Source organism: Mirounga leonina, unplaced genomic scaffold (genome assembly GCF_011800145.1).
Source record: "Mirounga leonina isolate KUSES-001 unplaced genomic scaffold, KU_Mleo_1.0 Mir_321, whole genome shotgun sequence".
Taxonomy (NCBI): domain Eukaryota; kingdom Metazoa; phylum Chordata; class Mammalia; order Carnivora; family Phocidae; genus Mirounga; species Mirounga leonina.
The window spans coordinates 4,673,650-4,685,925 of NW_023270680.1; the positions used below are offsets into that span (position 1 = coordinate 4,673,650).

General features: G+C 41.1%; 1 protein-coding gene across 1 annotated transcript in view; it reads left to right on the forward strand.

Moving 5' to 3' along the window:
- The window catches only part of UBE3C (ubiquitin protein ligase E3C), a 122,232-nt gene that overhangs the window by 39,946 nt on the left and 70,010 nt on the right, over positions 1-12,276 (forward strand). Inside the window, exons 10-11 of the mRNA XM_035029883.1 lie at positions 1,103-1,290; positions 11,318-11,404. Of these exons, the coding sequence (XP_034885774.1) occupies positions 1,103-1,290; positions 11,318-11,404 (275 nt within the window). The remainder of the gene's footprint in view (positions 1-1,102; positions 1,291-11,317; positions 11,405-12,276) is intronic.

The window sequence follows — 12,276 nt, forward strand, 5'->3', positions numbered from 1 at the left end:
TTGCATTGTTTATCATCTCTCCCTTCTTGTCCACTTTTGGGTTCAGAACCAGTGACCCAGTAGAAGGCCAGGTACTCAACAGATTTGACTCAAAATCTTTTCTTTATTTTTTGGTCTGATCTTTTGATGGCTGCTTATGTATTATTTCCTATGAGAATTATGTAGACTTTAATTTGATTGAATGAGATTTTCCAGAGGCAAATTTCACTGTTCATAAACTCTTAGGTTTCTGTATAATCAGTTTAGTTATTATTTGTGTATAATTTATTTTAAATATGTACACTACGAAAATAGTACCAATGTACTCTATTCCTAACTCCTTTTATTAGGTGTATCTTATTTACAGATTCAAGTTTGACAGAATTTATTACTTTTATCTAAAGCAGTGTTTTGATAGATTATTATAAGTTACGTAAATTATATCCATTTAAGTTTCCAAACAATGTATTCAGCAATACCCAGTGTTGTGTATATATATTCATATTTATATATACTTGGATATATACATACATATATGAAAAAAGTATGTATCTCTGGTTAATACCCCAAATAGGTAAATGCATAGTGTCTTAGTTCAGGTTTTATTTGGTGAATGAGATCTTTAGGGAAATTAAGATATAAAATATATCTCTTTTGTTTTTCTAAAAATAAATTATTTAAGATTCTATTTTTGCTTAAACTGTAATCTCCCAAATAATTTAAAATGGAAATTCTGCTAGATGATAATATATTCCCACCCATGTATGCTTAATACAGTGGTGTCTAAAAATACAAAATTAATTTTTCTTAAAATGTCAATACTGAAATACTGTCACATCAGTAGGCAAAAACTGAGTATTTACAGTCCCTGTGTTGGTAATGCTGGATAAAATTGGTGTCTAATGTAGATAGTGACTGTGGAACTCTAGAGAATTTCATATTACTTTAATGGATGCATTTGGAGAGCTATTGATTTGTCCATTGTGATGTGGGTAACTTTTAGATAATGCCTACTTTTTATTTTCACTTGAAGTAAGATCAGATTTCGTGTGTGTGTGTCGTATAGAGGGTCATTTCTAATAAAACGTCGTTAACTCAGAGCAATTTATGTGGTGTGTTTTAGGAGGATGGTAGGCTCTCAGTACCATACATAACGGAGGAGTGTCTGAAGAAGTTGGACACGAAGCAGCAGACCAACACCCTGTTAAACCTGGTGTGGAGGGACTCAGCCAGCGAGGAGGCCTTTACTCTGATGGCATCGATCGGCCACACGCTTATGGTGCAGCATCGGATGGTGGTGCCCAAAGTCAGGCAAGTATTGCTGGGCACTCCGTGAACGATGCAGTGTGCCTCCGCCCGTGCTTTGTTCCGGCTTCCTCTGTAGCAGTTTTATCTGCCCACTTTTCTGATAGAATATGATGGAGGATATTCAACTGTGCAAGCACTTCGTGGAGAATGAAAGTTGGTTTTTCTTTTCTAAACCGACTGATACTGTTTGAATCCGTTTTCCTGGCCTGTCATGTATTAAATGAAATAAGCTCATTTTTCTGGAGTAGCTTGGAAATGAGAGTGGAGTTTAGTCCTAGCCGCCTTCTGAAACATTGGTCTCATGCCTGTGTATAGAACCAATATGTTACGTATCTTCTAGGCTTTTTCCCACAGGACTCTTTATCATTCGCCCTCGACAGTTTACTCTAGCACCCTGAGATTTTTGCCTCTCAAAACTTTGGAATAAACTTTTGAAAGGGACAAAACAAAACACACAAGTTAGAATGTGGCTTATTTCATTGAGGTAAGTAAGTGTGACCATATGTTGAACTATTTTTCTCTCTCTCATTTGAGTAATAGTTCAGTGGTTTCTTGAGAATTGCACAAATATTTCACAGGGTGCAAAGATACATAGTGGTTCTAGGAGGAATGAAGGGACTGACGTTATATAGGCATTCTGCTGACAGGCGCTGTCTCTTGATGTCCTGTGTTATGTCGGATGATTTATGTTACCCTAAAGAATCCTCTCCTGTTTTTATAAAATGCTATCCTGTAACATGAAAAGAGCTGTTTCTTTTGGTTAGGAAAGCATTCTTTGAACCGAACTGTATGCAGAGAACACATCACCAGCTGAAACCGCCTTGTAAACACTAATGCAGCTCACTAATTAGGTGCTATCTTAGCGCCCTGGTGTTTATTACTGTTGGAGGAAGTAAGATGTCAGTGAAACTGTGATCCCTCGATTAGGTAATTAGCTCTCTGTAGGCTAATTGCATTAGGGCAGGATGTGAGATCTCAGGATCATAGCAGCTCAGCGAGGATACTTGCTTTTATTGTAGCACAAAGTCCATCCCTTTGGATAGTAATTACTGGAGTTAAATGCATCACTGCCCTGGTCTGGGGTTCACTAGTGAACTGTTTCCAAAAGGTGTTTAATGGGTAAAGGAGCTTTATATGGAACCTTGATTTTATGAGTACTGCACCTATTTCCTCTAAGAAACTACTCCAGGAATTTTATTTATGGTTTAAGTATATTAGGTTTTAAGTATCTAGAATGTTTTTCATAGCTCATGAAAGCAGGTACTTTAACTGTGGTTGATTTTCCCTGCTTTCAAGTTTGTTTTTGTTTTGTTTTTTTAAGGTATTTAAAAGATGATTAATAAATTCCAGGGCTGACAGCTCGCTATCAGTGCCTCTGGGCTCATACAAATCCCTCTTACTTTCATGGTTGGGATTTGCAATTTTAATTATTATTATTTTTTCTTCTTCTTCCTCCTCCTCCTCCTCCTCCTCCTCTTCTTCTTCTTCTTCTTCTTCTTCTTCAGATTTATTTATTTATTTTAGTGGGGGGAGAGGCAGAGGAAGCATGAGAATCTTACACAGGCTTCACAGTGCAGAGCCCGACTCGACTGGGGGCTTCAATCCCAGGACCCTGAGATCATGACCCGAGCCAAAATCAAGAGTCAGATGCTCAACTGACTGAGCCACCCAGGTGCCCCTGCAATTTTGATTTCTGTTTAACATTGATTGTCGGGATCTATAAAGGAACATGGAGACCCTTTTTACATTGATATGGAAAGAGTTCCAAGGTACATGTTTAAGTGAAAAATAGGAAGCTACAGTACAATGTGAATAATAACCTACTTTTGTGTCAGAATGGTGGAAAAAGTAGGAATGTATGTTTGTTTGTATTGGCATAAAAAATCTTGGACACATACACAGAAAATTCATAGAACTGATTATTCACATGTCTGGCTGTGCTGGCGAGGTCAAGAGTGGAGGAGGGTGTGGACTTCTCACTGTATTTTTTCTTAATGATTTTTATTTATTTATTAGAGAGCATGAGTGGGGGGAGGGGCAGGGAGCCTGAAGCAGGGCTTGACCCCAGGACCCCGGGATTATGACCTGAGTTGAAGTCAGATGCTGCTCAACTGACTGAGCCACCTAGGTGCCCTTCATTGCATGTTTTTTGATATGGTTTTAAGTTTCAGATCATGTGAATTACTTAAATTTTAAAAAATTAAGTAATAAATGAGTTGCCAGCTCCTTTATTTATTTTTCCTAAAGATTTTATTTATTTATTTGACAGCTAGAGAAAGTACAAGCAGGGGGATCAGCAGGGGGAGAGGGAGAAGCAGACTCCCCACTGAGCAGGGAGCCCGATGCTGGGCTCCATCCCAGGACCCTGGGATCATGACCTGAGCCGAAGGCAGACGCTTAACCTACTGAGCCACCCAGGCCAGCCAGCTCCTTTTATGAGAGAAAATTTGTAGATCCTGCCGTTGGACTAGGGACTCTGAATAAATACTTGGATATAAATTTATTTTTTCCTTAAGAAAACGTATTCACTATTTTTACTATGAATAAATGCTACATGGTTGTATTGTGAGATGGAAAACAAGAAGGCAGTGTCCCAGTATCCAGAGAACTAAACCCAGAAAGGTGGACACTTACGTGGACACGTGAGGGTGGCCACTGGGCCCTGGTAGGCTTTAACCCTGGCTGACTTAGAATGCGAGTTGACAGGCAGTAGGTTAGTGTTTCATCGATGGATTTGTGCTGTTCAGAAGTGTTACAGGTAGAGCTGAGGACTGTGCCCTTCTGTTTCCCCTGCCTCTGGTCACGCCCCACCCTACTCTTCGGAGGGGGCACCCCCACAGGCCCCCCCAGCAAGCCTGGCCCTCCGTGGCTATCTGCATGGTTGCCCTTCCTCTTCCCAAACTTCCTTCCCCTGTGACCTTTGCAGGTGCCTTTCTCATGAATTTCCCTTTGCTGTTGGGCTTCTCTTTCTGTTTCCTCCATGGGCTCTTCTTTGTCTCTGTGTTTCAGTGTTTCCTCAACTTCTTCGACTTCTTTTCCCTTCAGTTTCTTTGTTTTTTCCTACTCAGTTGATTCTCTGGGTGATAGAAGTACCTTCAACCACTTTCTGGAGTCCAGACTCCTATTTAGCTGTTTAACAGGGGCTGTCCTCAGATCCCTTACATACTGCCTAAGATTGAGTTCAGCATCTCTCCCCAAAACCTGGGGGTTACGCTGGCGGGGGGGGGGGGGGGCCACTAGCAAAATGTGGCTACTTCATTGTAAATTAATTACAGTTAAATGGAAGCACAGACCCAGTTCCTTGGCCACCTAGCTCGCCACATTTCAGGTGCCTAGTGGCCGCCGTGTAAGACAGCGTAGACTATTCCCGGCATCACAGAAAGTTCTGCTGGATGGAGTTGCTGTAGAGTTTAGGCTTAGAGTCGTTCCTTTCTTGGTGATTCCGCACGTGCATCCAGTCACTGATGTGTGAGTGCTATGTTCTTATGCTCTGTTTTGCCAAACTGAATTGTCAGAAACGTAACCCTGTTAATCTCCTACTCAGATATCTGCCAGTGCATCCCCTTTGCTTTCAGGAAAAAATTCACATTCCGTAGTTTATCAGGTGCCTTTCTCATGCAAAGGCACTTCACTTATCAAGTGTTTGGTTACCTCTCTGCCCCAACCATGCTCGCGCTGGCTTTCTGCCTCTCCTGTGTTTGGGCTCTGCCCCCTTTTGCCTCTGCTAGACTCTGTCCAAAATGCATCTTCCCTCCTTGTCCTATCTTTCTTGGCTCACTTGTCTGCTAGATTCTCGCTAAGGTTATCATCTGTCAGAGGCCTTCCTGAGTTACTGAGATTTCACCTGTAATTCCCAACTTGCAGTGACATTTTCATTTTATGACAGGCACTTCCTGTTAGTGCTCGTGTCAGGAGTGGGGCTTATAATCCGGGTGCTAGACGGACTTGTTCTTGGTACTCAGCTCTTCCGTTGCGTGGACTTCTAAAACCTTTGAAATGGAATTTTAAAAGGTAGTGTCTTAGGGGTCACAGAGGTTGCTATTATAATTTGCCCGTGGTTTTCTTGAAAATACATCCAATCACAAGGCCTTCACAGATCAGTTTTATTGCAACATGTGCTTCATTTTTCTACCAAAACCTAAAGAATGAGCCAACTTAATTGTATTTTATGTTTTGAATTGTGGTTTAGTTAATCCTGTGCCTGGAAGCGCATGGCTGTTGTCCTGTCTGTTTTCTGGGTGCTGTCAAGTGCGTGTGGCAATGGACATTCTTTAGCTCTGGTTCACAAGTTCATGTCTATAATAATTTGAGGTGTAGTGTGAGTATGCACATGACTTCAGTGGGGAAAAACACGGATTTGTGTTTTGTTTTTTATTGCAGATTATACTACTCATGTTTTTGTAAACAAGTGTTTATAATTTCTTTTGAAACTATTGAGCCTGGCTACCTCCATAGAGAAATTTACTTTTTGCCTGTGATTTCATGCTTGCTTTTATTATCAATGATATTTTCAGTACAATCAATACATTTAATTTGCTTTTGATTCATGTTAGAATATTCTATGATAGGGGCGCCTGGGTGGCTCAGTCGTTAAGCGTCTGCCTTCGGCTCAGGTCATGATCCCAGCGTCCTGGGATCGAGCCCCGCATCGGGCTCCCTGCTCCGCGGGGAGCCTGCTTCTCCCTCTCCCACTTCCCCTGCTTGTGTTCCCTCTCTCGCTGTGTCTCTCTCTGTCTTACAAATAAATAAATAAAATCTTTAAAAAAAAAAAAAAAGGAATATTCTATGATAGAGGCCAAGTAAGATTTGTGAGCTTTTAAACATTTCAATACATAATGATTTTATTATTAAATCTATTTTGAAGTCATATATAGATTATAAACTAACTGGTAATCATTATTGTTAGACACATCAAATTAGTAAGTGGTCTTGATTTGGTCAGACTTAGCAATAAGTGATTTTTGAAACTTCTGAGAATTTTCTAAACATTTATGAGTGACAGCTGATTCACAGGAAACACAAGTCCACTTGGGAAAAGCACATATGCTGCCTGTATTGATCTTCTTATGTGTACTTTTTAAGAGTAGTATTGAGGGGTGCCTGGGTGGCTCAGTTGGTTAAGCGACTGCCTTCGGCTCAGGTCATGATCCTGGAGTCCGGGGATCGAGTCCCACGTCAGGCTCCCTGCTCAGCAGGGAGTCTGCTTCTCCCTCTGACCCTCCTCCCTCTCATGCTCTCTGTCTCTCATTCTCTCTCTCGCAAATAAATAAAATCTTAAAAAAATAAAAAAATTTAAAAAAAAAGAGTAGTATTGAGAAATAGTAAGGAACGCATCCAACATAATGATTCATTTTAGTGAAACTGTAGTATGAGGGAAAGTTCCGTTTTCAAGGGTGTTCACTCTTAAATAAAAGCAGTTGTCAGGAGAAAGGTACTGTCTGTGTGACCTGGTTGTGGTTTGAGCGCTGGAACGTGGACTGAACAGAGCTGTGTCTGGGGCTTCTCTTCGTAGTTTTCAATGGTCTGTGAAGAGAAATTCTTTGGCAAGTTGCCTCAAACTGAAATATGTCTTAAGATTTTTGTCATAATAAAGATGGGCGCCTGGGTGGCTCAGACGGTTAAGCGTCTGCCTTCGGCTCAGGTCATGATCCCAGAGTCCTGGGATCGAGCCCCTCATCGGGCTCCCTGCTAGGCGGGGAGCCTGCTTCTCCCTCTGCTTCTCTCTCTCTCTCTCTCTCATGAATAAATAAATAAAATCTTTAAAAAAAAATTTTTGTAATAATAAAGGCAATTCAGAATGTATTTTTAATCTTATCTCAGAGGTGAAATGTTATATGTGTGTTTTAATACTGCTTTTGTCAAACAAGTGATACTTCCAGCAGGAAAACAGTATTAGGTGTGTGCTTGTGAGCTACAAGAGAAGCATGGTCTTTGGGTGGCTGACTAGTCCTGTTTCTTTTACCTGGGACACCTTCCCAGTGTCTGAGGACGCCTCTCCTTCCTGCATGTGCACTGTACCCTCCACTGTGTTCTCTTTAATGACTTAAAGAGTCCCTGCAGACAGCTGACCTGAATTTATGACTCGGGTTGGACAGGTCGCCCTTTACTAAGTAACTCATAGAGTTATCTCAGCTAAATAAAACTTAGTGGGTAATTTTTAATATATCCCAGTATACATGAAGAACAGATTACTTCTTTACCTTTTAGCAATAAAGCTCCAAACTAAATAACCTTCAGTAATTTATAAAAATGTTTAATAATTTGTTTTCCTTTTGCCTATTGAATGATTGTTTGAAATAAAATTGTTTCAAAGTTAACTTGAAATACAACTTTTGAAATACGTAGCCATTAAAATGGTGTTTCAGAAATATATATATATATATTTTTCTGTGGAAAGATGATAATTATAATCTTAAGGAGAAAACTATTATAAGACAGTATACTGGGAGGACCCATTTCTGCTTACGTGTATCCACATAGTATCTGGGGGATTTATCTCTGGGCATTAAGTTTGGTTATTTCTGGGAAGATGGATGAAATGTTGCCAATGCTCTTAGACTATATTGTTGTGTTGCTCTTAAGAAAAAAGAGCAAACGAGACATACATTGAAAATATGTAATTTCTAAAAAAAGAGATTAATAAAATAAAATAAAGAGATTAAACAGACAATCTTGGGGCGCCTGGGTGGCTCAGTCGTTAAGCGTCTGCCTTCGGCTCAGGTCATGATCGCAGGGTCCCGGGATCGAGCCCCACATCGGGCTCCCTGCTCCGTGGGAAGCCTGCTGCTCTCTCCCTCTCCCACTCCCCCTGCTTGTGTTCCTGCTCTCGCTCGCTCTCTGTCAAATAAATAAAATCTTAAAAAAAAAAATTAATTTCTCAGATTTCTTAGGTGCTAAGTTTTAATATTTATATATAACATAATTTTAAGAAATCTTATTGCTATCAGTAAAACTATACTAGATAATTCATTTTTTTAAAAGAACTCAGTTTCTTGAGGCACCTGGGTGGCTCAGATCGTTAAGCGTCTGCCTTTGGCTCAGGTCATTATCCCAGCGTCCTGGGATCAAGCCCCACATCGGGCTCCTGGCTCAGAGGGGAGCCTCCTTCTCCCCCTCCTCATGCTCTCTCTCCGTAGCTCTGTGTCTCGAATAAATAAAATCTTTAAAAAATAAAAATAAAAGAACTCAGTTTCTTGATGGAACAGAAATAAGGCAAGCAAATACTACCTTCTAAATTCTTTTTTTTTTTTCCATAGCTTTCTTCTCTCTGTGTTTTACCTGTGGTTGTTTGGACATCCTTCATAGTATATAAAGACAGATTTAACACTCTCTACGTGTTGGGTGTGGCCAGCATTTTAAGTATCTCAGAGATGGGCCCGCAGTCCTGTCTTCCAATACAGCTCAAGTGCGCAACTGGGGAGTCCTTTTGTTTTGGGAGTGGAAAGTTTAGGTGGGAATTTGCTTAGACATTAATGACAGAGATTCAGCATGTTGGAGAACAAGGTGTTTACATTTCTGTGACTACTTTTGAGACTCACCCAGCTGAGCTTTCTTAAGAATGAGGGTCATGTTGTTACCACTTTGTGCCAGCACGACTTGTGACAGACCTAACCCCCTCCTAGAATCATCATTATGTCTGAGCTACAGCCCTTTCACATCCTGAGGAGCACAGATTGCTTGTGTCCTCGGTGGCATTGCAGAGCGGGTGGACGGAGTGATGTAAGAGACTCTTCGTGGCCGAGGTTTCAGGATTCCCAGTCAACTCCACACACACTTTCCAGCTCTTGCTGGTTTGTAAATGACTGTGCTTTTATGGCCATTTGGACTTCTCAGAATGCACCGCCCTAAAATGGGATTGGATTTTTTAAAACCAGAACTCCATAATCCCTGTTGTGTACTCAGAAAATGCCAATATTGGGGCGCCTGGGTGGCTCAGTTAAGCATCTGCCTTCGGCTCGGCTCATGATTCCAGGGTCCTGGGATCGAGCCCCGCATCGGGCTCCCTGCTCGGCGGGGAGTCTGCTTCTCCTTCTCCCTCTGTCTACCACTCTGCCTACTTGTGCTCCCTCTCTGTCAAATAAATAAAAAAAATAAAAAAAATAAAAGATTTACTCGACATTACAATAAACTTGTTTTAAAATAAATAAATAAAAAAAATAAACTGTTCATTTAAATTAATACACTCCTTGTAAAATGTAGTCTGTTACAAATACCATATATTCCATTCACTGTAAGAGTTACAGTAACTTTGACAGTTACATGCTGGGGATGCACACCACAGAGTTTTTTGTGAGACCATCCGCGGTCGTTGTTGATGGCTGTTTCTTACGAAGAGAAGTAGAAGCGGTCTTGGGAGTTCCCAGGGGCCAGTGGCTGCACCGCTGAGGAGACAGAAGAGCCCTCTGGGACTCAGAAGCCCATGCTTGTTCTCGCCACAAGCTGGCTTTACCCCTCGGGGGTAGAATTCAGGCCCTGAGCTCTCTTCCACCACGAAAATGAACGATTCAGTGTTAGCTCCAGCGTCCCACAGAGAGTATATGATTTGCAGATATTTAAAACGTGCAATTCTGTCCTCATGGCATTTTTTATCTGCATGTTTTCATTCTGGGATCATTCCTAACACACCCTCTACTTGCACTGGCAATGTTTATATCCTCTGGTTCTGCTCACCTAAACCCCCTGTTTCTGCTCTTCTGCTTTCTTGTTTCTTCTACGGTGATTCTAGAGTAAGGTAACACTCCTTTCTCAGAGCCATGTTTTCCTACTATCCTAAACTTTTTTTACTGTGGTTTAGTCTCATAAGTTTGAAATTTAATTTTTGATTCATACACTTTTTTTTTTTTTTAAAGATTTTATTTATTTATTTGACAGAGACAGAGACAGCGAGAGCAGGAACACAAGCAGGGGGAGTAGGGAGGGAGAAGCAGGCTTCCCGCCGAGCCGGGAGCCCGATGTGGGGCTCGATCCCAGGACCCTGGGATCATGACCCGAGCCAAAGGCAGTCGCTTAACCAACTGAGCCACCCAGGCGCCCCTGACTCGTACACTTTTTTTTTTTTTTTTTAAGATTTATTAGAGAGAGAGAGGGAGAGTGTGGGGGGGAGGGGCAGAGAGAGTCTCAAGCAGACTTCACACTGAGCATGGAGCCCAATCTCACAACCCTGAGATCACGACAAAAGATCAGCCGACTGCGCCACCCAGGCGCCCCTAAACTTCTGCCCTTTATCCGCAAAGATTTTTAGTCTTTTTTTTTTTTTTAGATTTTATTTATTTGACAGAGGGAGAGACAGCCAGAGGGCTTAGACCTTTAAAAGATACTTTTAGATCTGAATTTATTTGAGATGCTAGTTAAGCATTAAAAAACACATCTTTATGTGTTTGTTTCAAGAATGGTGACTTAAAATTAGTAAGTATTTAAAAACTTTTAGGGCGCCTGGGTGGCTCAGTCATTAAGCATCTGCCTTCGGCTCGGATCATGATCCCAGGGTCCTGGGATCAAGCCCCGCGTCGGGCTCCCTGCTCGGCGGGAGGCCTGCTTCTCCCTCTCCCACTCCCCCTGCTTGTGTTCCTGCTCTCGCTGTCTCTCTCTCTCTGTCAAATAAATAAATAAAATCTTTAAAAAAAATAAAAATAAAAACTTTTAAATGTATGATTAATAATAGTATTAGTACCATATAATATTATAGCATATTAATATAACACATACCCAGAGGGTGAGCAAACTCAGCTGTGCTTTAGAGCAGCCCGTCTCTTTCTCGTGGGGTGGACCTCCCGTCCCCAGCTCAGGACTCCCGAGCTCTGGAACAGCGCTTGTGGCCTGATGCCTTCTAGAGCTCACGGGCAGGAATGTTTCCCAGTCACCCCCACCCCCAGCAAGCAGCCTGGTGCAGGAAGCGTGCTATTTGTGGGCTTCATACAGACATTTTCTGAATTATATACTGTCATCAGTTTATAGCTTTCTTGAATTTTGAAGAAATATGTTGAATGAATATCTGCTTATTCTCACTTATTTTTCCCCATTCCCTTTTTAGGCTTCTCTACAGTTTAGCCTTTAATGCCAGGTTTCTGAGACATCTTTGGTTTCTCATCTCTTCTATGACAACACAGATGATCACAGGGTATGTATCACATGGACTTACAAATTGAGCTTATGTACATGGAAAGTGGCAACCTAATTAAAAATATTCTAAGATGGTATTTTAAAGTACTACTTATTTTATGTAAGAAAAATTCTAGATGGTCTCAATTTCATAAGAAGGAGAAATTAATGCCTAATTTTACAGTTGTTTATCTGTATACATTAAGAGTATGGCTTTATCTGAGAGTAGATTTGTTTTTAATAGCCTACTCATTTTTTTAAAACCGTATGACTTTCATATGTTTTTGATAGTGAAAACACAGAGTTGAAGCAAATTTAACCCCATTATAGACTTTAAAACATGTTAAATGTTGAAGAAATTGGTTTTTGGAACTTTTTATTTATGTAATTTGATTTTTCTTATATGAATCATTATGTAACTTGAAGTCTGGAATCTTTAATAGGCATATTTTAACTGAATGTGAACTAAACAGAAAATTTAATATTCAGACGTCCTTTGTGGTGAGCTGACCTAGCCTAGTGCCTCGTTGAATTCTCCTCTATCCGGAGTCCAAGCTAACTCCTCGCTGCTGTAATAGGAAAAGATGAGTGTGTGACTCCGGTAACCAGAGACTAAACTTCCAAAATACAACTAACTATATTAGTAATTACAGAGGTCTGCAGTCCAACGAAGGATGACACCTCTCGCCCAGTGTCTCTTAGGGCAAGTTTTAGGGCAAGAGTTTGGAAGGGAGCGTCCTTCTGTCTTTTTGTCTGTCTCCCCCTCTCCCCCCACCCTCTCCCCGCCTCCATCCCTTCATCCCTTTCTTTGCTGACAGGCGGTTGAAGGAATTTCTGGTGCATGAGGGTGGGGTGTCCAGACTGAACACACGCTGATTGGGTCTGTGGCAT